Genomic DNA, 25,684 nt, shown 5'->3' on the forward strand with positions numbered 1-25,684 from the left:
TCAGAAACAGACCCAAAGCCAGTAAATACTTTTTGGGACCCGCTGAATCCAAAACTTTACCTCAACTTTTGAGCACCAGGCAACCAATATGACTGATTTCAACTTGTAACAAACATAACATTGGCTCTTGGGGCTGCAGTCTTTAACCAAATTTGATGAAATTTTGGTTGCAAGCCAATACTAGCACTTATTCCAAAGAGTTTTAGAAGCCTATTAAAAATTACAAAATGGCATCAAATTGAAATTGATTTTGGTAAACTGGCATAATATGTACACTATATTACTGAACCTATTGAATTAGTTCTGGAAAATCTCCTTGAAATAAGATCCCTGAGTTAGTTGGGTCAGACAGCATGGGACATGACATCTGTCTTATTCTGTCCCAGAATAAGTTGAAGTTAAAGATAGAGGTAAACGCAACCTGCTCTTTTAGGCACTTCCCCCCTGTTGACTGATTGCATTTTTGACAGTGAAAATGTGCACACTATCTATCCACCTTTAATGACGGACTGTTGTTGTTTTTTATTGCTTGAGCCTTTGTGTGGGTATCGTTATGGCTTATAGTTTGACCGTGGCATTTTGGGAGAAAATGAAAAAGCAGTATAAATGTAAATGTAAAAAGATACAGCTCATTCTGTCTTTGAAATTGTTGGTGTGAAAAGAGCTCAACAGTGTTTTATTTAAACAAGGTCTGCTTCAACCTTGATTGACTTGCAGTAAATTGCCTGGTACGAGAGGCAAAAGGAAGTGGATAGAAAAATGGCAATCAGCACCAAATGTTTCACATATTGATTGACAAGCACCAGAGATGTGCTAGAGTAAGATAAATTGGCCAACGGGTCCCATCTTGACAGCTCCTGAGATGGGAAAATTGTTCTTGTTAATTTGCTGCTGGAACCTTGTCATTTACCGGGATATACATTTGAGTGTCTTCTAATTGTGTAAACAAAGTTTGGATATGTACATAGCATATTTCAACCATGGATTAAAAAAAAAAAATCTGCACTTTTATAAAAGTTGTAAAGGGGCTTAAGATTAAATGTGTAAAAAGAGAACAAGGAGTGTGAAACTAGCTACTTTGAAGAGCTACCTTCCCCTGAAATACAGTAAATTACTCTGCTGTCACTTGTAGAGTCCATTTTCAGAACTGTATAAGTTCACAGAAACAGTGCCATGGTGAGAGCTCTGAAACAAGATCCAAAGGTTTTCCTTGGTTAGATATTCCCATGATAACTTTTATAGCTAGTAAGGCTGTCCACCAACAATATGAAAAGATATATATGTTATATACAAATTACAAATACTTTTGTGCTAAGGTCACAAGAATCTGGGGGAGAAGGGAGGAGAGATTTTTTTTGTCCTTAATTTTTTTAAAAAATGTATCCTGATTGCTGTTTAAAGTCTACATCTACAAATCTTTTATTTTAGTCCCCATTGTTTCCTAACATTCCCAGGAACAGATTTTCAGGCAGCTGCAGGAGAAGGGGGAAAGTATACCATGAACTCTGTTCTTTTCATTGAAGGAAAATTACGATCCAAGCCAATATGTAAAAGAATCTTTAACATAATAGTGCAGGCTTTCCATAATAGCTGTTTTTGTGTGTATTCAAATAGAGTCAGGTATGGAAAATGCAAACAGCCTGGAGAGAGGGTGGGGGGAGAGAGGGAGGGAGGGAGGGAACTGAATTGTGCTGCTGTGATGCTCTCAGTATGTTATATATCTTTGAAATTGTTTAAATAAGTACATTTCCCAAAACCTTAATTCAGGGCATGCCTTATGCTGATGTTTAAAGATGGTAAAGAGTTAACACCTAGTTTTGGGTATTTTAGTTGGATTTCAAATTAGTCTGTCTGTGACATTGACATAGTCTAGCTTGAGAAACGCTAAATTGTTACAGCTCTGAATATTCTCATTTTACTTTCAAAAAGTGTGATCTTTCCCACCTACTCCTAACTCTAGCTGCTTGAATCACTAATTATTGCTATGATTTCAAAGGATTCTTCATGCAGTGCATAAAATAATGAAAGAACGGTATGTTTCATGGAAACTTTCATCTTGGAAAATGATTGCTTTGAGAATGTTTCAATTTGTAGGCTGTTCATTCTAAAGTAGCAATAAATCAATAGCAAATATAAAATATCTGCTTAAACTTATATTAAAATTAGTCTAAAACAGCTGAAACAGCAGATGCCATAATTCCCTGCTCCCCAATACTCAGCTAGTTTCACTCATAAAAGACAGTTTAAACACTAGCTCAGGATGTGCCAAATTTTGCAGTTTTCATTGTTGGCTGGGTGGTGGTGGGATTGCCAAGGCTTTTCTGAGACAGCCACCATATAACCTCTCCATGTGTCCTCACTCCACGCACATTGCACAGACTGAGAGCCAGTGTGGTGTAGTGGTTAAGAGCGGTGGACTCGTAATCTGGGGATCCGGGTTCGTGTTGCTGCTCCTCCACATGCAGCTGCTGGGTGACCTTGGGCTAGTCACACTTCTCTGAAGTCTCTCAGCCCCACTCACCTCACAGAGTGTTTGTTGTGGGGGAGGAAGGGAAAGGAGATTGTTGGCCGCTTTGAGACTCCTTAAAGGGAGCTAAAGGTGGGATATCAAGTCCAAACTCTTCTTCTTCATCATCATCATCATCATCGGTGGTCTTTTTAAATTTATTTATTTATTTATTGTAAATCACAGCAGTCACAGCAAGACAAAAAAAGAGAAGACGTTATTTTTAGTGATGGGTGGATCCCCTCTCTTATGTCTGTTTAAATGGGATTAATTTGAATAACATCTAATCTTTTAAAAAAATATTTATATATCACCATTCGTGGAAAATTGATTTCAGGGTGAGTCACAATAATACGATTTCTTTAAAACAAGCACATTAACACTTATAAATTATCTTAAAGCAGCATTGGAGCACAACTTAATTGTAAGCTTTCCCAGAGTTGCTGGAGGTGGTGCAACACTTTAGGGTCTCTGATCTATATGGGATGGGACTGTGTCCTTATACATTCATTTTGTCAAAATGTTTCCTTTCTATTTTATATTATAATCAATCATAATTTGATTTTGGATCCTAAATTAGTGCTTCTGTGGCTGGTGTTAAATTACTGCTTTGAACCTTGGGGTTCCATCTCATACTCTAGTCTCTTTTCTCTTAGCTGCTGCCAGGCTGGAGATAGCTGTCATATGGAAAACAGGAAAAGTCTTACTTTGCCTTCCTGGTAGGCATGTGTATGGGAAATAGCACTTTCTGAACACTTGGTGCAACACAGAAGACTTATTACTGGACAGGCAAAGAGAGAGAGATTTTTAGGCACGTGTTCTTTGTTTATTGATTACATCAATAAGTCAGCACAGTTATTTCAATCCCCTATAATATATGCATCTCTATGAAGAGGACTAATCAGCGGGCCTATTATATATGTACTTTGTTGTTACTTTTTGTAACTGACATTCTAATAATATGTACTCCATGTGTTGTTTTTGTTTATATGTTATGTTTATGGGAAACGTGTTGCTCCTGGTAACGCCACAAGGAATGTAATGGTTTTGAGGCTTCCTTGCAGTCTTCACCCTCCTGAAAGCCCACCTGCCATCTTATTTCCTCTAACTTACTGAGGTGAGGAAATGTGAGGACAAAGGGCTCTTGGTGCTGCTGTGCAAGAACTTCCAGGAATGCTGGGGACCATGTAGTGTAGTTTCTCTCTGTAAAGTTCATGCCAGCGTATGTATTATTATCCCTTACTGCTTCCATATGAGGGTATGTGTACATAATATGCATATGTGTGCTGTGTCCTTTGTGATAGGCTAGTGCAGACTTCATCACATGAAATGTACATTTGACTGGCATTATTGGCAAGGCAAAGTGTTTGGAATTTGTCTGAAAAGGGCAAATGTCCTTTTTGCAAGTTACCATGCAACAAAAAATGTCCCTTGACAGAAATTATTTTAATCAGATATGATTTTCCTACATATATCTCCATTATGTGAACTAATCTAGGGAGAACAAAAATGATTATTTAAAAGCAGATATATATATGTATGTAATGTATAAAAAAAGAAGCTGGGAGATTCATGAGGTTTACAACTCAATTCTGTGCATAGTTACTCAGAGGTAAGTCCCACTGTATTCAATGGGATTGCAACTTTAAAATGTGAAGGGATAGGTGGCAGAAGCCAAGGCATGTTCACACATCTGTTTCTTATTGAGAAAAAATAAAATCTTCAATCAACCCTTGCCATCTTGAACATCAGATTTTCATTCACCTTATACAAACTGATCGCTCTATATAGTGTCTTTAAAAAAGGCCATGAGAGTGAGAATAATACTACATAATTGACATTTAGGATGAAAAGAGATTAATACTAGAAATAAATGGCTGTGATATGTTTTCCAGTCATCATAACAACATAGACCTTGTTAAAGTGTGGGTTTGCTGAAGTTGAAAGCCCAAGTCATTATATTCTCATCTTGTTAAAAAATCTGTTGGCCCTTTCTTTTTTAGTTAAAGAAGGATAAATAATATAAACAATTTACAACTAAAAGATGTAAAGGTTTTGCAGCTGCTGAATGTCTTTTGGGAGATTAGATTCTATAATGAGAAGATATAACCCTCATTTTACAAAATCTGTTGCTGTCTTGGGAAAAAACATCACTGAATAAGATTAGAAAATTCTTTTCGTTCTTGAAACCATTACAGTTGCAGGCTGATTACTTGGCATATGCTTAATGATATCTTCATAGCTGAGAAGCAATAATTTGTTAAAGTTAAAAGAAATAAGTGAGAGTCCAAGTGAGAAAGCTCATATTTAATTATACATATTTATTGTTAGATATATGTGACTTTATCTAACACAGTAGGTTCAGTTTTCACAAACATGCGCCTATGGTTGTCCCATAAAAAAAACAAACCACTTTGGGATGATAACTATCTTAGGGGCAAACTAGATATGGCATGAACATTTTGTAAATAGGGTGCCTTGTGATATATATTTTTAAAAAGCAAAACAGCTATGGACTCCCAGATTCAGATGACAACTGTAGCTCCAGGAAGCGGGGGTTTAACTCTTTCCAAATGCTTTCTCCAGGGTGGAAACCACCAGCCAAAGCTGCTAATTTTGCTTAGGGCAATTTATGGTAGGGTTGGCATATTTCCTGACGTATCCAGAACACTGCAGTTGGAAACAGTGTCTAGGTGTAAATTGCTATAAATGTCCAGGAAAATCCGGCAGTGTTGTTTGTTTTTGTGAACAACTCTGGGCAAAAAAAAAAAAAAAAAAAAAAAAAGCAAAACAAGCTCAACAACTTTTCTTTCCGGATTTTCACTGTTTGAAATATGGCAACCCTAGCTTATTGGAATGACTACAATTTGTAATTTATATTGGGAACTCTTGCGGCTGGGAGATCCTATTCACAGATGTCCTGCATTGCGGCTAATTTGGCCCTTACAGAACATAATTTTTGTGAGATTTGGATTTCAGATGAGGAAAATGCAATAGCTACTATCTAACTTGTAATGCTCCAGATGTTGCTGTACTAAAGCTTCCATCACCCCTGACTGTTAGCCATGCTGGCTTGAACTGATGGGAGTTGGAGTCAGTTAACATCTGGAGGGTCCAGGCTCTCTGTCCTTGCTATACATGGTATAATAAGGCAATAGAATCTTTGGATCCCAGGCAAGCTGTTTAATTTTACTGGGCCTTGAGAACACAGGCAGACATCATATGAAGAAAAATATACTGTATTTTAAAAACAACTTCTGAATGTCCGTGTAAAACATAAGATGGTGTTTAACGATGTTTTACTTTCAGTAGCCTGTAACTTGAGTAGCCGTATTGAAATTAATGGACTTAACTTAGTCATGTTCATTAATTTCAGTGGATCTACTTTCAGTAAACCTTAGCTGACTATCACCCACAGTCTTGGGAACTTGGTGTTGGTATATTTTGTATATTTACAATTAGCAAATTCTTTCTGTCATAAAATAAAAATGAAGACACGATCGGCAAACTATAGAGCAGAATTTTTGCTCCCTTAATTGTGTTTTTCTAAGGAAAGCTGGAAACGGAAGGAGTACTGTTTTAACATGTACAAAATAAAATTTGAACATATGTACTGTTTTCTGATTCTGATTCCTTTTTTCAAATACTGAGCAGTCCCCAAATAGACAATCACTTTTGTGTTTATCTGAAATGTGACTAATTGCAAAGTGGTTTCTTAGTAGCAGACTCAGCAGCAGAGTTCAGGTGCCTCATTCTGGGCATTGTGTAGGCAGAACAAACTATTAGCCGTCAGTCTGATGTCTGTGATCTGTCATGCTGTGCCATCTTGAAGATAGTCAGCAGTTGTAGTGCAGCCCTCTGCCCATTGGAATCTGGCGATTTGAGAAAATAAAGTCCTGTGTGGCCTGAAATAAAGTCCTATGTGGCCGGATTCTGGCCTGGCTCCTCTGCCTGAGCAATTTGTCTCACAATGCAGTTACTGAACCTCCTTCCTGCCTCCCAGCCACCACCTGACAAAGAGCCTACTGAATGTGCTGTAATATATCTTTCAATTTGCATTATTGTGTCCCACATTACTATCCATTTTACACCATTCTGGCATATTTAACAATATTTTCCACTCTTTAAAATTACATTAATATTGCTGACAGCATAGATGCTTCAATTAGGCTGCCTTGAATAGGAGCCAGAGTCTTCCCTCCACTTTTTTGTCCCTTTTTCAGATTCATGTGAAAGGAGAAGTTGACATTTTTCATTAGAATGAGAGCTTAGATAATATTTTAATGTGGTTTTCTGTTTATATTGCTACCTTTGCATTTTCTTAGGAAAGGCAGGATACAACCTCTTTCAGGCTTTTCTATTTATTGGACTGCTCTGAAATGCATAAATACTTCCTGACTGCTCTGAATGAGGATTTTTCTGCTATGCTAATGAGTACAAATAAGAAAATGCATCCAAATGTGGCTAGGTTAGCCGTCATGTTATTTTAGCAACGAAGTGGGTGCAATTAACTTGAAGTGCCACAATGTGTAGTGTCAGAGATCTTCAGTGGGCGATTTTTAAATTCACCACAACAAAGAACATCACAATCATTTTTCCTCACTTCCATATTGTGCCAAAGAAATGAGAACTAAAAGTTTGTGGCCTTTTGATACTGTTTCTCGAGAAACTACTCATTAGTCCAATAGCTGGTATCTGATTGATTCTTTAGTTCTGTCACATGACTGACAGAACTGTAGAACTGCAGCTTGCCTCGCAAAATGATCTTGGGTTTTGGCACACACTTCAGAAGTCAGAGAGTTTGTATCTTTGCCTCTGGTTGATGATAGAACACGGTGTGCAGCTAAAATGACTTGCATCATATGTAACTTGAATTTATATCTTTCTATAAGTTCAGCTTTTTTCATATAAGATCAGCTGAAAATGCCCTATTGTTGGTATCCTCTTTGTGCCAAGGCTTGGCTTGTTGTTGTTGTTTAGTCGTTTATTCGTGTCCGACTCTTCGTGACCCCATGGACCAGAGCACGCCAGGCACTCCTGTCTTCCACTGCCTCCCGCAGTTTGGTCAAACTCATGCTGGTAGCTTCGAGAACACTGTCCAATCATCTTGTCCTCTGTCGTCCCCTTCTCCTTGTGCCCTCCATCTTTTCCAACATCAGGATCTTTTCCAGGGAGTCTTCTCTTCTCATGAGGTGGCCAAAGTATTGGAGCCTCAGCTTCACGATCTGTCCTTCCAGTGAGCACTCAGGGCTGATTTCCTTAAGAATGGAGAGGTTTGATCTTCTTGCAGTCATGGGATGGCTCAGTTGGTTAGAGTGTGGTGCTGATAATGCCAAGGTTGCAGGTTCGATCCCTGTATGGGACATCGGCGTATTCCTGCATTGCAGGGGGTTGGACTAGATGATCCTCAGGGTCCCTTCCAATTCTATGATTCTATGACTCTCAAGAGACTCCTCCAACACCATAATTCAAAAGCATCAATTCTTTGGCGATCAGCCTTCTTTATGGTCCAGCTCTAAGGCTTGGCTTAGCATGTCATATAAACCCAAGATTTTAGTTAAGCTTTCTCCTCAACATGCTAAGCCAAACATTTATTTAGCTGCCAAGCTGTGCTGAGCTAAAATGACTGGGAAGGAGCAAAGCAGCTGAAACTTCCTTCCTGGAACCTAGCATGTTCACACTAAGCCTTGGTTTGGTTTAGCATTATATGAGAAGGCAGCCAGTCTGTATGTATGTGAGAAGGCATTTTTGAAGGATGCAGACCATGTGGACAGAGGCTATGCACCTCTCTGTTGCAGGTACAGTCCAAATGAGGTGGTCAGAGCCTGCCACCATCACACAGCTGCATGTTCCATGTATTGATAATATCATTTGCATTCATTTTAATAAGCTCTTTCATGGGTATGTTAAAAATTGTAAACAAACAAACAAAGAACAGGTTGAGAGAGATCTGAGAGCCTGTAAAAATGTTTTACTTTTTGATCTGAGCTGGAGAAAAATTAAAGATCTTGGCATTTGGGCTAGCTTTCCACAAACCAAGGTTTTTTCCCCATTCACAGAGACTCCTGCTGGAGTATGAAGGTCAGACAGCAACTTTTTAAATTTTTGCCAGTCTCCCGTTCCACCTGCAGCCCCTTCTGCCATCTCTCAAGATGCTTCAGAAGGTCCCAGAACAGATATTTGAGGGAGAAAATGACTATCAGGGAAAGGCAAAATTGGGAAAATGTAATGCAGTGCTATTGCCAGTGGAAGCTTAGTTAGGATGTAAGCCAAGGCCTTCATTTGATGCACACTTTTATGAATCCCCCAAGTTGTTATTTGAGCAAGTGCAAATGATTTTTTTCCTAGCCACTCAACTAGAGTTTCTGACATGAGAATTACACCCTTTGTGGCTTTTATTTTAAACTGCTGCAGTACATTTCCACAACTTTAAAGAGACAAGGAGAGACAGATAACAGAGGACCACCTGAATTTTACATATTAGTTTGAATTAACCACCTAATTATTTGGCCACATGCTTCTAGACATATGGAATATTCCAGTCACATATACCATAAGGATAAATGCATGAAACCTTTGTTTTAAGATCATGTACTTTATTAAAATATGGACACAATATCAGCTATCTTTTCGCTGGAAGGAATTCTCATATCTTGTCAAATGTACTGTATTTTTTTGCACCATAACACTCACTTTTTTCCTCCTAGAAAGTAAGGGGAAATGTCTGTGCGTGTTATGGAGCGAATGCCTGCGGGTGGCGGGGGGGATCTGCTGCAGTCGTGAGCAGAGGTTCCATGGTTCCCCTTCCTTCCCTCCTCCGTGGTTACAAAGCATGGATCCACATGGATCCTCAGGATTTTTGCATTGGGCTACTCCAAACTCACTGTCAGATCACTTGTCTGTGGCCACAGCATGAACCACAAAAATCATATATCCACTATTTCGTTTAGAATATTTTTTTTCTTGTTTTCCTCCTCTAAAAACTACGTGCGTGTTATGGTCTGGTGCGTGTTATAGAGCGAAAAATATGGTATTTATTGTACAAAATGGGTCAAAAAATGCACAAAATGGGGAATCTCATTAGACTCAAGCATTTAACTATTTGTCCTACAGTGTACAGTATATACTGTTTTGACTAGCCTGTATATAGATGCCACCTTGACTTTCACATCTGTAGACAGATTGTTGCCACAAGCATATCTTCTCCTGAACTAAAAGCAATGTAGCAAGTGAAGGACTGTGACTACTGCATACATAAATATGTCCACATGCTTCTGATGAAGAAGGTTGGGAGGCTCTTACTTTTCTTTCCACCAGTTGAAACTGCCTTCTGAATATGCAGAAGAGGGATTTATGCCAGAATACACATTTTTCTAATATGAGTTCTCTCCTACTCTTTTTAATGTAAATATTAAGTATACAATAGCAGATATAAATTTGTAAACAATTAGCTCCAAATTGCTGAGGGTCAAACAACATGTTGCGCAGGCGTTTATAATATAATCTCCTGATATTTCACTTTCAACTGCAGGTGTTCCCTAATTGGATTGGGACAGCAGCAAATGGGAGAGGATATTTAACCCTTTCTCCCTGTTTTTCTGATCTAAATGCTCCCCTTCCCCAAATACCTGACTCAGGAAAACATACAGTTACACAAGGTGCCTTTTCCCTGTTTCCCCCCTGTGATAAATTCTGAGCTGGAACTTCATTAAATTACAGGTTAAATAAATTCTAAGACTCATAATTAACCTGTAAGATATGGTAACCTTTAATTTTATAACACGAGAGAGCTATCACTTGAAACCTGTGATGTGAAAATACTGGGTAAACATCACCTTATGGTGATTTTAGCACATCAGAAGTGGTCATGGGAATTGACTCTCATGTAGGCCTGCAGAAGCTAACTTGCATGTTATCCTGCTCTATTTGCTCTCCAAGAGTGAAGAAGTTGTTTTCTTTCCTGGATGCCTGAGCAATAAGAGTATGCATGGTGTGCTGCACATAACCAGGCTTTTCTTATGCTCTCATTTTTCTCAATAAGTCAGGGTTACTGATTTCCCATGATGGGCCTTGTGAGACTCCAAAGCAAGACTGTTCATGGATTGTCATGCTTCTGAAGTATTTCTTAATTTTAACAGTCATCATTCTGTGACAAAGACATTTTGAAGCCTAATGGCTAAGCCATCTACAGGATTGTAGATATAAGACTGATTCTTACTAGTGGCTGTTTCCTCCTCACTGATACAGAGGTAGTAAAAGCTGTCAAACATAGGGAACCCTCCTGTAATTTGAGCTTCAGTTACTGGCATAACAGGAGATGGGCTTATTCTTAATGATAGTACCACTCCATGCATTAGTGAGCTTGATCCCTTGCTATTCTCAATATATTTCTAATCGCTTGTAGAAATGGGACAAGTATTGAACGGGGAAATTTGAAATGCAAACTTCCCCCACTTGTAAAGCACAGTCCAAATTGAAATGAGGTCCAGCCCTTTTCAAGCTGGATCTGAGTCAAATTGGAGTTGGCACTCTTCTTCTACTGCTGTCTTATTCCCTCTGCGAACTAGGAGCTGATGAAGTGGTTACCTCAGGTGGCAGATCTGGGCCCAAGGAGCATGTCATTCACTGCCATGTCATGGGCCTGCCACACTCCCATGTCACTCCTCCTCCATGCCCTGCAGCTGCCGCGGTCACCTCCACCTCCGCTTCAGCCATGCTCCTGCTGTGGGGGGATGGTAGCTGTGTGGCTTGCCTGCAGGAAGAGGGGTGTGTGGTGGCCTCTCAGTGGAAATGAAGGAAGTGGGAGCATGGTGCCATGCACGCCCATGGAGAAGGAGAAGGTGTGACAGCAAGGTTGTTGAGTTTTTTTGTCTCAGGTGGCAAAATGTCTTGGGCCGGCCCTGCTGCGAATGTACCACACCTTCTCCAAGAAAAAAGGGCTTGCTTTGTGAAAGGATAATGGATAGCATTTAGCATAATCATAATCATAATAATATTGTATACTGTCCTTCATCCACAGATCTCAGGGTGCTCCACGATATAAAATGCTAGTTCACATTTTCATATGTGTGTGCCCACACTCATTATCTTGGGCAAAGGGATAGTACAGGAAACAAAGGTTTCCAGCTGACACAAAAGGCCAATGGCGACTCTTCTTGGCCTTTTCTTACTTATATTGTATGTTATTCCCTGTCATGGATCCTGAGAGGAAACAATGCTGTGCTCTTCATCATTTCTTATCCCAAATTGTATTCAAGATAAGGCATTTCTGTTTGGGAAGGGTGGGGACTGGGGTGTCAACTTGAATTAAATATTGCGGGGGCTCAGGTAAGCCCCACCATGCATAACTAATCACATAACACGGTGAACACCCACCTTTTGAATGGCAATGCCCATCAACTTTGTAGGTGCCGGCCTCCTCAAAAAAATTATTGCGGGGACCAAAGCCCCCATGGCCCCTAGGAGTTGGCTCCTATGGGTGGGGACTAGCAAGAAGCAGGGCAAGGAGGAAAGTGGTGGCTGCTAAATGGGACTTTTCAAGTGTTCATATGAAATGCTTGAAAAGTGCATTAATTTTTCCTCCACAAATGTGTTTGGGAACTTTTCATACTCTCCCTTTTTTGTGTGTGCATGAAAAGCTCAGAGATAGGGTACACAACTCTACTCTTGGTCAGCTCACTACAACTTTTTACAGTGCAGCAATCATATATCATTTCTAAGGTTGACTACAATTTGGATGATGAAACTTGTCTCACATTATACAATAGTATAATAGCTACTAATTTGAAGTAAAACAGGATTGGTTTATGGCCTGTGCCTGTTCTCTTATTTGCTCTAAGTTTGTGTGTGTGTTTGAAGAAGTTACCTTATTTTATTTTGTTTTTGTTTCTTTCTGGTATTTGCATAGTTCTGTAAACATTTACTAATATGTCACTGAAAAATATTTACAAATATTGGGAAACAACTTTATGACTTTGTGATTTTACAGAAATCTTTACTAATCATGGTAACAATAAATACTTTAATAATTGTGCTAAAGATAAAATTCAAAATGATGGAATGGATAGATGTATTATGAGTATTATCCGTTCTGTACTTTTGCAGTATGTGCAGTATGTTTCATCTATATCAAATGATTAGGGCTGCGCAATTTATTTAAAAAGATTGTATTTAATTATTATGACCCGCATATCACTTTAAAAAAGAATTTTACCACTTCTTCTTAAATATGGTCAAGCTGAGCTCATGCAAGAAAACACGCACATATGGCTGAGCATATGTGGATTACAAAATATGAAAATCCTTCCTGGTTTTCCTTATATTTCACATGTGGTGTTTAAACACAGTCAGAATGTGTGAGAATTTCTCATATACAGGATATTTTTCCCATGCAAGGTGTGTCAAATATAATTCTTGATGCCTGAGTCATTTTGTTGGAAAGAGAACCACAATAAATCTGAATCTGTATATTAATTTTCTCTGACATACAGTGTAATATTTCACAAGGATATACATGTCATGAGTTTATGACATCAACTTTGGTCCTCTTATCACCAGTAAACACATCTCTTAGATAAGGTTAGGAAAAAGAGTTATTGGTACTGAAAAAGTGTTTGGCTGCTTTTGTAGCAAACCTTGAAGCTTGCATTTTTTTGCTTCCATTTCACCCAAGGCAGTAATGCTTTTTTAAATGTACATACAGTTTTTACACACCCACCGTGACCTACTGGATTGTCTAAAATGCAGGCATACATTTAGTCAGGTGCTGTTGCAATTGATTAATTGCTATGAGCCAATACCTGTGGTTAGAGCCAACATCCAAAAAAGAGTGCTCCTGAAGTTTGGGAGAGGGGGAGTGGAAGCTACAATGATTTTATGAGAATGGCCATATTGCTGTGAAATTACAGAACTTTTGGTGCACAGCAGTTAGGAGAAATGTCACTGTCAGCCAGGCCTCTTTCTGCGTTTCAACTTACACTGCAGGGATGGGGGCACAATCCACCCTATGGCTGTGCCTTGGAAGTGTCTCCTACTGATAATGCACCATGGGGTCTTCCAAAGTACAATTCCTGCTTTAGAAGCCTGCTCTGATGTTGATTGTTGTAGTGATGCAAATATCTGTGATTCTTCAAATCTGTCATTTCACACAGTCTGTTTTAAGAATGAAAGGGGAGGAGGGCAAAATCCCCATGTCCATATTGCTTGAGATTTACATTTCTCAACAGTATATAAATCAGCCTTTAGTACTGGATAAATAAGTATCATTAACTTTGATGCTATCTGCAAGCCCCTTTGTATATTTTACTGCATGATTATAACTAGTTGTATAAACCATAGTTGAAAATAACTACTGTAAAATCCCATTTCTCTAACATTTGTAGCTAATTCATATATGCAGCAGAGCTTTGTATGCCTCACTGACCTTGGCAGCAATACAGAGGTCACATTTCCACATGGTTAAGCTACTCCTGAACAATTTCTCCATCTCACCAGACACAAACCATTTTTACTCCTCCCAAAAATCAGTCAAGCAGCAGGTCTTCTCTAATTTCCTTTTCCCTGACAAGGATGATGAATATGTGCAATGCAAAGAATCTCCTGCCATCTATCCTTCCATGTTTGAAGTGCTAAAGCAAGAAAGAAGCTTGGGCATTTAGGTGCTGCAGTCATTAGAAACTGTAATTGCAGAGAATTGTCCTGATCCTAGGCAAGCAACTCTGTTGAGTCAGCATTTAATGCTGAGGCCTTAAAACATGTATTCCAGCACCAAGTTCTGTTGGATGGGTGGCTTGGTGTGGTGAGCTGGAAAAATAATATAGGAAAGGGAGTATATAGAAGGATGTTTTTCTCTGTTGTGGGTTTCTATCTGGAAGATAGAAGCAGTTAGAAATATGAGTTGGTAGATGTACAATTCTGATTAAACCAAAGAATGTTTTGGCCCAACTTAATTCTAATTTGTCAACCATATCTTTTCAGCAGCAAAATACAATATATACATTGTTTTCGTTTTGGTACCTGTTTGCACAATTTACAACCACAATTCAATACATTCTCTATTATGTGGATATACAGATTTTTTGAAAGCCAATAACGTACAGCCACAAAGTTACATAAATAGCCTGCGGGTAAGATAGTGTTGAAACAAATTTCCAGGGGAAAGACCCACAGAATGACTTTCTCAAGTGCCTTGGCGATTGTGCTATGAAAGCACTTCACTGAGGGCACACACTGTGTTATGGAATGTAACCATGAAGACTATGCTCTGGGTAGGTTGTATAGGGTGGAATGTGCTGGTGTGTACAACATATTAATCCATTTCAAAATCATGATTATGTTGGAATGCAATTTGCTTTGGCAAATTAAAATTCATGTGCTTATGTGTGGAACTCTGACACAGATTTAAAATAAACATGCCAAGATGGGACAGGTGCCACCTGAGTCTACAAAAAAGGACAGCTAATTTTATTAGGACTGTTATACATAAGCCTGGGAGTTTACCTTTCCTTGATGGTGCCGTAATCCTCCTGAAAGATCAGACCCTCCAAAGAACATGTTACACTTATTTTTGCTCATTTGCATTGGCTATTTCTGGACCCAATTCCAGTGTAGTATTATGTTCAGTGTTTTAAAGATTCTGCCCTGCATAATTGAAGACCATCTTTCCACATAGTTTAATCTTCTAAGGTTAATAGAGCAGTCTTCCATCCATTTTCCTTCCCAGACTCAGACGAGGTTATTATTGGTTGTTACACAAACCCTTCTGGAACCAGCCAAACCCACTTCACAACACCTGTACAACACCTTGCAGGATAATTAAAACTAGAGATGGGCAAGCTGTCTCCAGACACATTGGGTTAATTTGGCAACAAGTGAATTCTTTGTCCAAAATTGGAGAGAACTCTGATCATTTTTCTGAGCTAGGAATGCCCCGTGTTCCACCAGCCATACCTGTTCCCAAATAACCTTTGTTTCAGTGCCCATCCAGTACATCCCCATTTCCATTACTTGCCTATTAAGTGACAGCTGGCAGGAAACATAATGGCGGTGCACAGGAAGAGAATTCCTTCCTTCCTTCTTTGTCCCACAGCATGATGAGTGGCAGTAGTTGAAAGGGATTCATGGGAGATGTTCTTAAAAGAGCTACTTCAATTACTATTCTGCTGGGGGGGGGGCAACAAGAGGGAAGGACAGAAGGAAGTAAGAGAAAACTCATTCCTCTCTGCATGTTAAAACACATGCCACTTCTGCTTGCCAAGTAAGGGAAGAGGGAGTGTTTTTTTGGGAATGGGGATTATGGTAACAGGGAGAGCTCCCAAGGATATGGGAAGGGAAGCCAGGAATTATTTTCCAGCTCAGACTTGATCTGATACAGGGTGAAATTTCAAAAGCTGTTGTCTGGTTTCAGGCAGGTTTTTACAAACCCTCAAAGTTTTTCTTTGAGTCTGACTTGAGAGAATGTTACCGGCACTCTAGTTAGAATTTGGGTTGCTATTTGAGAGAGATTTTCCTGGGACTACTTAGCTAGTTTAGCATTGCTGCTGATACTGAGTTAGGATGCATTTCTCATTTATGTTATGAAACTAAAATGGGTTTTGTTTCTTTCCTTTTGTATTCATTTTATTGTGCAATGCTTTGTAAATTCTGTGTGTAATGCTGTAGTAGTTGCAGTAGTAGCAGCAGCAGGAGTCAAAATAATTTATTGCCTGAATTTACAAAAATGGAGCAACATCTGCAATGGCTTACTTAGGTGTGCATTACTGGTACTTATGAGGGATTTTTAAAAATCCTGTTGCCTTTCACTCCCATCTCTCAGTGAATGGAGGCTTCAATATGAAGCTGTTTTGCGAATAATGCTTTTGTTTTTTAAACGGGCTTGAATGTGTCAGTCAAGTTTTCTGAGTCCAGTTCATATCATTTTTCTTTACAACATTCAGAAACCCTGGTTCAGCAGAGCAGAAAACAACAGAGGGAGGAGTGCTGTTTTCTTTTAGGTACTGAAAATAACTGGCTTACAAAATGCTTCCAAGTGGGATTTTTATTCTGTGATTGTGGATCTGTGAATCTCCTCAAACATAATGCTGATGCTAGATCAATTGGTGGGTATAGAAAACTGCTTGTTCCCTCTAAAACAAATTATTGGCATTAAAACTTTCTTATATTGAAAAAATTAGTGATGAGGGGGTTTTAAGTGTGTGTGTTCAGTGCTGTTTTACAAATAGGTTTTATTTTCATTCATCTAGCATCGGTTCATATAGCCTGATACAGGCTGATGCTGTGAAGACATTATCAGGAGAGGCCAATCCCCTTTCTTGGAATGCCTTGTCAACACAGCTGATCATACCGTCTTGAATATGATGCAAAGGGGAGAGTCAATACCAACTGACAATGGGTATTTTGATTCAGCCCCAGCTGTAATCATATGTGGTAACAAACAATTTCAGTGTTACTGTTTGTGGTTTCTTTCATTACATTCATTGCTGAACTTTGATCCCTCTGTCCTCTTTCCCAGGTCGTCCCATTCCACCTACATCCTCGTCTAGCCTTCTCCCATCCGCTCAGCTGCCCAGTTCCCATAATCCACCACCAGTTAGCTGCCAGATGCCCTTGCTAGACAGCAATACTTCCCATCAAATCATGGATACCAACCCTGATGAGGAGTTCTCCCCAAATTCATACCTGCTAAGAGCATGCTCAGGGCCACAGCAGACTTCCAGCAGTGGTAAGGAAACGCTATACATGTGGCATTTGATTATAAAATTCTTAGCTCAAATGAGCAATTTCTAGTTGTCATGAAAACAGTGACTCAAGCATGAACATTGTGAGAAATGGGCAAATATTTGTAACTGAAAAACTGGAGGTTTTGAATGCTTTATTAGATTAATGTTTTATATCTTGATAGATGAATATTCATTTGATATCTCATTGACAAAGTTTTATTTGGGAGTGTTTCCTTTGAATTAGTAGTTACCTATATGAAACTGAAACCATTAATGTGCCTTATTAACTCATGGAAATCTTCATGTATGGTTTGTACTTGTTTGTAGGAAAAATATAACCGATGGGGTTTTCACTGCTTTGCATTTATATAGAATAATACATTGGCTTTTAAAATGCAAAATGTTAAGCTGGCCCTGTTGTTATGTTTCACACTATCCTCATATCGGTATTAACAGCTAATCTTAACTTTCCAGTCTTCATGCAATGGGGATGCCCTTTGAAATTGACTTCTGGCTTATAAAACATTTAGATTGTATTTTTAAATGAGAAAGTAGGTTCTATTTTACATGAGAATTTAGGTTCTGATTTGCATAACTCAGTGCTTGCAGAAGATCCTTTCACAAGTCAGAGTTCAGATGCTGTAAAAGCATTGTAGAGTACTTGGAAAAACCAGGTACAGGTGGTTTTCACACACAGGCATCAAAAATTTGGGAAACCTAAATCAACAGACTGGTAGACTGTGATTCTTCACTTCGTTTAAAGGTTAGTTTGGTTTCAATACTCATTCCAATATTCAGTATCATTTTAGGTTCTGTATAAAGTCTTTGGAGGCTCTGCCATTTCAAATTTAGACCTTTTTTACTCTTTGACCTTTTAAAAAATAAAAGTAAAGAATCTTATTATCCCAATTTTTCTATTATAGTACCATTTTAAAGTAGTGTAACATGTCTGCTTATTATATGCTATTAATATGTCACAATGCTTAATGGATGTGTAAATCCAGAACTAGTAAATAAAATAAAACAAATTCCTTCCAGTAGCACCTTAAAGACCAACTAAGTCAGTTCTTGGTATGAGCTTTCGTGTGCATGCACACTTCTTCAGATACCAACTATCTGTAACTAGTAAATAAAATAAAACTTTTTACTTGAGTTTTTGCTTTAACACATTACAGTGAACAGTATTCTCAGCATTTATGAGCTGTAAAACTGGAGGAATGAACTTGAGTTGGAATCTGCTGTCATTTCTCTTGAGAAGGAAGCATAAGAGATCACAATTCTCTTAAGATGTCCGCCATTCATGATTGGTGAAGGACCCCCGTGTGAGAGGCAGGGATGTGTGGGAGAACAAAGGGAAGCTTGCAAGTGTGAGCTGGGAAGGTCCACCCCTTTCTGTGTGAGAGAAGGGTTAAGATCTACAGTACCTTTGAGAGAGGACTTTGCATTTCTTTTCTCTTTTCTCTTTTTGTTTTCATTTAGATTAGTATGTTTTTTATGGTGCTGTATTATGAAAAAGCGTCAATATTTTGTTAATTAAAAAAGATAGCCACCATTCATGATTAAGGTTGCCACCTTAAATTGTTATTCTAAGCATGGTTACATGGAAGTTTAAAGTTTCACCATTATGAAGTGTTGTGATAAGAAATTTGTATAATATTCTCTAGTAGTTGTCTTCTCCAATTTTAGTTATATAGATATGGATATTATATATTTAGCATTTACTGCATTCAAATTAAACATCTGAAATCATGTTCCTTGTATATTTATGTATTTTGATTTTATTATAAACCACTTCAAAATTAGTGGAAAGTACACAGTCCTTAAATTAACTAACACAAATAGGCAGCAAAATAGGCTTAAACATTATTATTATTAAACATTTATTTACACCTCACCTTTCTCCTTGATTAGACTCAAGGTGGCTGATGTTGCCCTAAACATTTAAGCCAGTCTGTTTGAAGGGGGTCTGAATTCACTTTGCTCATTCACCTGCAGGTATTATAGCACATCTTGCAACCAAACCTTTAAAGTATTTCAAAAATCATTAAAAGCGCCATGCTGCTTTGTGTTTCTTCTGGCATTTTTACTTTCACACTTCCTTCCTTTTTAGAATGGAGCATGAAATAGGTCATACGCTCTAGTTATGAGCTTCTCATTTTAAAAGTAGGATAATCAGGTAATTCAACAATAATCAGTCCTGAATGCAAATATGCAACGGTTACGTTTCAGCTACATTTTCCTGAAATGTGTAGCACTGCAAGATAAATACCTCCTTTTTTCAGTGGCGTTAGATTGTGACTTTTCTGATTCAGTAGCAGCCTGGAACCTGTAGGTGTAGCTTGGATGATTTAATGTATTTTTATTATTGGGTCGTCTTTCTTTTTTCAAGATGTACAAGAGCAATGCAGTAATTGTGCCTGAATAAATTAGTAAGGATGCATGCAGTTTGCAGGCTGATTTTCAAAGTATCAAAATAGTTCATGCGGCTGTAAATTAACAAACTGTTGGCCCATTTATTTTCACCCTTAAAAATCCTAGAGCCAAGATTCATTATTATTATGAAGAGGGGGGCAGGAGAAAGATGTATCTAGTACTTCTTGTAGATGAGAATTCATTGATTTTGAAATTCAAGGGTGTTAGGTGAGATCTAGCATGTTTACTGTTTTTTTGTCCTGATTTAACAAATAGAGGCGCTGTTGGGTACAGGTTTAAAATAATTGTGTGAGTTTGAACTAGTGTACTAAGTTCATTGTGTTGCCTTTAATAAAGTATCACTTAGACAAATGATTTATGCTACTTGACTTAAATGTATACTTACGTTTATGTCAACCCTCACAATTAGATACTAATTCCTAGATCTGTTTACAGTATTATGAGTGTTTCCAAAGATGAGCAGATAGTCATCTGATTACACTGCTCTGTGCCTTTCCTGCTAACCATTCTTCATATGCATGGAAAATTCCTATGCTTAAAAAAAAATACATAATCAAATCTCTCATCAAATGAGCAATCCATTGTTGATATTATGAAGGTCTTTAATCTACAATAAATCTTTATTAGAACTCATCAGAGCTTACAGTTTGAGAGAAATTAGATTCTAGCACTCTTAAAATGACATTACATCATTGAGGTGATTGGTTTATCATTTGCAGAAGTGACATCAATCATAACTAGCATAACCACACAGCAAATGAATTCAACCTTTTTACTGCAGAATGACGTTTAATTGTTCAAAACTAGCATTAAAGTTAAATAGAAAAATGCACTTTCTTCAAATACAATGCCAACTTACTGGAAAGTATTTATAAAAAAAAGTTTCAGAAAAAAATATAATTAAAAATAAAAAGTAGAAATTAATATGTAGAAATTCTCATTATTTCTTGGTTTCAGTCTAATTGCAGCATAGCAGATGAAGTGATTTTTGACAGGAATTTTTGAGTGGGGAGGAGAGGGGTGAGTTATATTTTATTCCCGGTGTGTGTAGTTCTGATGAAACTTATGCTCTGGTGGCCTATATATATATATATATATATATATATATATATATATATATATCCGGACTAGATTTCTAACCATGCAGTTAAGATAACATATAGTTTGGTACTCAGTTGCAATTTTTGGTCCTCAAATGCAATTTTTTGCAGTTAAAATACATTGGTTTTTAAATACATTTTTTTCATTTCATTCATAATTTTTTTGTGTAGCCCAACTGCAATAAATGCAATGGTGCAGCTGTACATGTTATTGCAATTACATTATTCTGGTAGTTGTAGTTTCGGACAAAATAAGAATAGATACTGTTGCCCAAATCTAGAATTCCATTTGTGGGTGAGATACGTCTCTATACTTTGAGTTACAAATTAAAAGGATGCTCTTTATAATTGCAGCAAGGACTCTCTTTGAATTGCAAATAATATGGATGGAAGAGAAAAATAATAGAATTGTATAGAAGGGACCCAAAGGTCATCTAGTCCAACCCCCTGTAATACAGGAATCTCAACGAAAGCATATATGGCAAATGGCCTTCCAACTTCTGCTTAAGCACCTCCAGGGAAAGAGAGGAAGGGAGACAATTCCACTGTCGAGCAGTTCTTACTCTTAGCAAATACCAGCCTTGCACTAAAGCCCTATAATTTTATTCACAAAAAATAAGTAAAACATTTGACACATTAACATTATATTGGTTTGAATTATATTCAGTCATCTGATTCATATTAATACTATCTGCATTTGCCTATCATGGTAAACCACAGTTAATGGTTTACCATGAAGGCATAGATTGCTTTTCATGTTAAGGGAGGAGTAAGATAAAATCTCTGGCTTAGTTTCCTTTTGAACTGGGGATTTGTTCTTGGCTCCCCAATCACAGTTTATAAGAGTGCAGTAGACCAGTGTTTCCCAACCTTTTTTGGGCAAAGGCACACTTGTTTCATGAAAAAAATCTTGAGGCACACCACCATTAGAAAATGTTTAAAAAATTAACTCTGTGCCTATATTGACTATATATAAAGTAACTCTCTTTAATAAGAATCAAATAAACACAAAGATAGTATTTTATAATTACTTTATTATGAAATAGTAAGTAAACAGAAATATGAAAAATTATAAAATACTTTATTCAGTGCGCAACCTGGGCCTGTTTGGCTGAACACAAAGCTGATATTCTGGCTGGAATCGAAGAAAGACACACACGTAGCTCTTCGTCAACAGCTCTCAGTCTCTCTCTGTATTTAGTTTTTATAGCAATCATGCTTGAAATGCTCAACTCACAGAGATATGTAGTGGAAAATGGGAGCAATGTCAAAATAGCTTTGTTTGCCAGAAGGGGGAACTCCTTGGCAGTTTCCAACCAAAAACTATCCAAAGGTAGATCAGCAAATCTTAGCTTGAAACCACGATTTTGTCTCAGTTCAGTTAGTTCCTCCTGCTCCTGTAAAGTCATGTCCTTTCCACCAACTGATGCTGAGCTATAAGGGTCCCTAACCCAGTCAAGGCATTCAGTGGAGACTGAAGAGAAATAAAATGACAACTTCCCCTCGAGAGTTTTTAAATGTTTACCTATTATCTCACACAGTGCAGCAGTGTGAACACCTTGCCATTGCTTGGTGAGTGTGAACATTTCAAGATTGCCACTTTCCACGTGTTTGGAAACTCGCCTTAGGAGCAAGAGCCTTTTGTCTGCTTCGCCTTCTCCTCAGCCACACCTGAGGAGGCAGCTTACAAAAAGCAGCAGCAACAAAGAGGCCCAAGGGGTGCTTCGTCTCTCTCCCCCCCCCGCCATTGCGACCCCACCCCACCCCAACCAGCTTCACCTGAGGGAAAGGATGAGAAGGGGGTGGCGGGCTGTGTGGAAAAGAACCCCCCCCCCGGCCAACACAATCCCCTCACACGCTATCCTAGTTTCCTTCCGACGCCCACCAAGCCCCCTTAGCAACAGTGTTGGGGGGGGGGAGAGGCAGCGAGGCGGCGGCGGGAAACGGCAAACCAACCCCGCCTCATTTTTCTCCACAGGCTGGCGAGGGGCCTGCCCCGCCGCGCTGCGGATCCCAGCTACCCGCCCCCCCCCCGGCTACTCTCGCCATGTCGCCGCCGCCGCTGCCGCCACCTCAGAGCCGGCCGGCCTTTATGGGGGAGGGAACGCGAACCAACGGGGTTTTTATAGCTACCTCAGCTCGAGTGTGCCATGTGCATCTCCCTCTCTCCGCTCGGTACCAAAAACCGCCGGCGCGCGCACGGGGTGCCGCCTCCTCCTCCCACTCCGCAGTGCTGCTGCTGCTGCTGCTGCTCCTCCTGCGGGTGAGCTTGGCTTGGGCTTTCAAGCTTTTACTACTTTACTACTGCCGCCGCTGCGCTGCGGCCTCGCGCGCTCTTACGGCCATTCACCAAAGCCTCTTACGCCGGGCTCCGACCTCCCCGCGCCGCGCCGAAAACGGCTTTCTCCTGCTCCTCCTCCTCCTGCGCCTCTCACCGCCCGACTCGCCCGCCTCCCTCCCACGGCACACCAGGCAACGTCTCGCGGCACACTAGTGTGCCGCGGAACACCGGTTGGGAAACACTGCAGTAGACCATGATCTGCAGTTATAGCACAAAGTGATTTCTTGGAGGAGGCATGAAGAAGGAGTGGTCTCTACATTCACAGTAACTGTGGTAATGCCAGTAAAATTAACTAAGGTTATAAACATGGCCATTATTTGTATAATCTAGAAATGAATGCGAGTTCTAATGAATTACAAATAAAGCAAATTATTGTGAAGGAGCAAGCAGTATTGAATTATTTCCGAAGTGGTGTATTATGAACAGTACATTGTATAAGGTTATATAATCTTAAAATTAACAGCACTAACACTGCCCTAAAGGAGCCCTATTTTGTTGTGTTTTGTTTTTATTTCATCCCTCTTGGTGGTTTCCATATACTCTTCTAAGAGAGCTTAAAACATTCTGTTTTATGACCTTCTGCAATCTGGGTTTACAGAAATGGGTATCTCTATTTTCTAGCAGTATAATTTAAAGCCCTATGACAAATCATTAAAAATGGAATCCCACAGATACAGAATGGAGTCTCCTGCAGATGGCTGAGTATCACCCCTTACTAAATGGGAAAAAATGGATTGTGTATTTTTCAGCTTACATGGTAGAAAATACATTTGCAACAACAAAAATCCTGAATCCTTAGCTTTTCTTTTCTTATGCGCAATAAAAAAAATTGACTTTGAGTTATTTTAACAGACTAAATAAAAGGGTTTGGGCAGCTCAGTAGGTAGAGCCTTCATCTCTTTGCCAGAAGGACATTGGTTTAAGCTGTAGATAAGAAACCTAGGCATGCATATCCATCCCAGCTTGACTTCTGTAGCTGCTAGATCGCTAGAGGAACTTCTCTTCTGTGTTAAAGTGGGCTCAGTTGTAAGGGCATTAAAGATCCCCTGGCACTTTTCAAACTAGAGTGAGCTGGTCAATTCTTTTTTAAAAAATAAATAAATATAAAATCCCTGGAAATATATTTTGGCTTAAGAGTTCCGGGCCTTTACCATCACAGACCCCCTGCTGCCATCCAGATGGATGCAGGGCTCATGGAAAGTGAATAGATCCTGAAGTACTGCCAACATGAAGAATTTGTCCAAAGGAAGAAAAGAAAAGCCACATATGCCCAAGATGTAGAATTAAATCATTATTAGGTTGAAGTGCAAAAGCCCACTGACATGACTTTTTTTTCCTTGCATGATTCAGGTTTTTCTTAAATCATTATTTTGATTTATATTTGGTCAGCGGAGTACTTGTATGTTACAGCATAGACTTTCTAGAGCCATGCAAGTCATGATTTTTTAATTAAATAAAAACCACCCTCTCATTGTGCTCCCAGAGTAATTACAGTAGTTACTAGTTTTTGGCAAATCGTATTCCGCTCTTACATCCAAACTGGAAAACTATTCTTCCCCTTTGGAAATGTATCATGAAGACAAGGCCACACAGATGATGCATAAGGAAGACAAACTGCAAGATGGTTATGGATGATTTCTGGTCACGCTGGTATAGTTCAAATGAACGCCTTTGGATGTGTGATTGTTCAAGATGGACAGTGAGATTGAAAAAGATGTCAACCACACCACATGCCTGGGCTCAGCAGTGGGAATCAACAAAAAGGCCATGGTCATCATGGCTTCATATTGACTTTGCAGACTTTTTGTAAAGGAGGGCAGGGAGTCTTTTCCAGTTGGGCCGGATCCTGGTTCCTTTTCAAACACATCTCAATATCCTATTGTAAATGAGCCAATGACATTGTCAGTCAGTTAGATTTGCATTGTTTGTAGCCCATGTCCATTATAAAATGACAGTGTGCTTTCTTGCCCTTTCCATTTCTGCTTTATTTTGAGAGAATATCAGGGGTTTTTTCTAATTGGCAAGGCAAAGCTTAACTCCTAGCTATGTAGAAAAAAATCACAGGGTCACATGCAATTGTTGTGTGCTGTTAAAACGATTAAAATGTTCCATTTGGGCACTTACGCTTATTATAACTGAATTTAGTGCTTTGAAATCACTATTCGATTAACAGTGCAAAGTTCATTTTTTTCCTTTATGGTAACCGATTAAGGCAGCAGGGACAACGTCTCTCCCCCTTTTGTGTTTTAGAAATTTTATGAGGAGTATTAGTCTGCTGCTGCAAAAATAAGTTTTGTGGTGCCTTAAAAACTAGCCAGTTTATTATGGAATAAACTCTAATCTATTAAAATTTAGGCATAACATTAAGGTGCTGCAAGATTCTTTGCTGTTTCTGTTTTAACAGTTAATTTCAAATTTGATATGTCAACGAAAGAGTTGGTAATGCAGGTCGTTTGAATTAGCCTACTGTATGCTCATGCTGTACTGATTTGAAGACATATGCATGTAATCGGCCTACTATAAGATAATGATTAAGTGAGGAGACAGGTGATTAACTTCTCTAAAAATATACCATGGAAAACTCATC

General features: G+C 38.8%; 1 protein-coding gene across 19 annotated transcripts in view; it reads left to right on the plus strand.

Annotated features, from left to right (window-relative positions):
* Positions 1-25,684, plus strand: part of TENM2 (teneurin transmembrane protein 2) — a 782,612-nt gene that overhangs the window by 497,688 nt on the left and 259,240 nt on the right. For 9 of the 19 annotated variants that reach the window (XM_081845776.1, XM_081845777.1, XM_081845770.1 and 6 more), the window contains 2 exons: positions 16,441-16,497; positions 17,016-17,225. The exons of 2 other annotated variants lie outside the window; for them this stretch is intronic. In XM_081845776.1, coding sequence (XP_081701902.1) covers positions 16,441-16,497; positions 17,016-17,225 — 267 coding nt within the window. The remainder of the gene's footprint in view (positions 1-16,440; positions 16,498-17,015; positions 17,226-25,684) is intronic. 8 more of the 19 variants (XM_081845771.1, XM_081845773.1, XM_081845774.1 and 5 more) reach the window with 1 other exon arrangement.

Source organism: Podarcis erhardii (assembly GCF_964252035.2).
Source record: "Podarcis erhardii genome assembly, chromosome: 2".
Classification (NCBI taxonomy): Eukaryota; Metazoa; Chordata; class Lepidosauria; order Squamata; family Lacertidae; genus Podarcis; species Podarcis erhardii.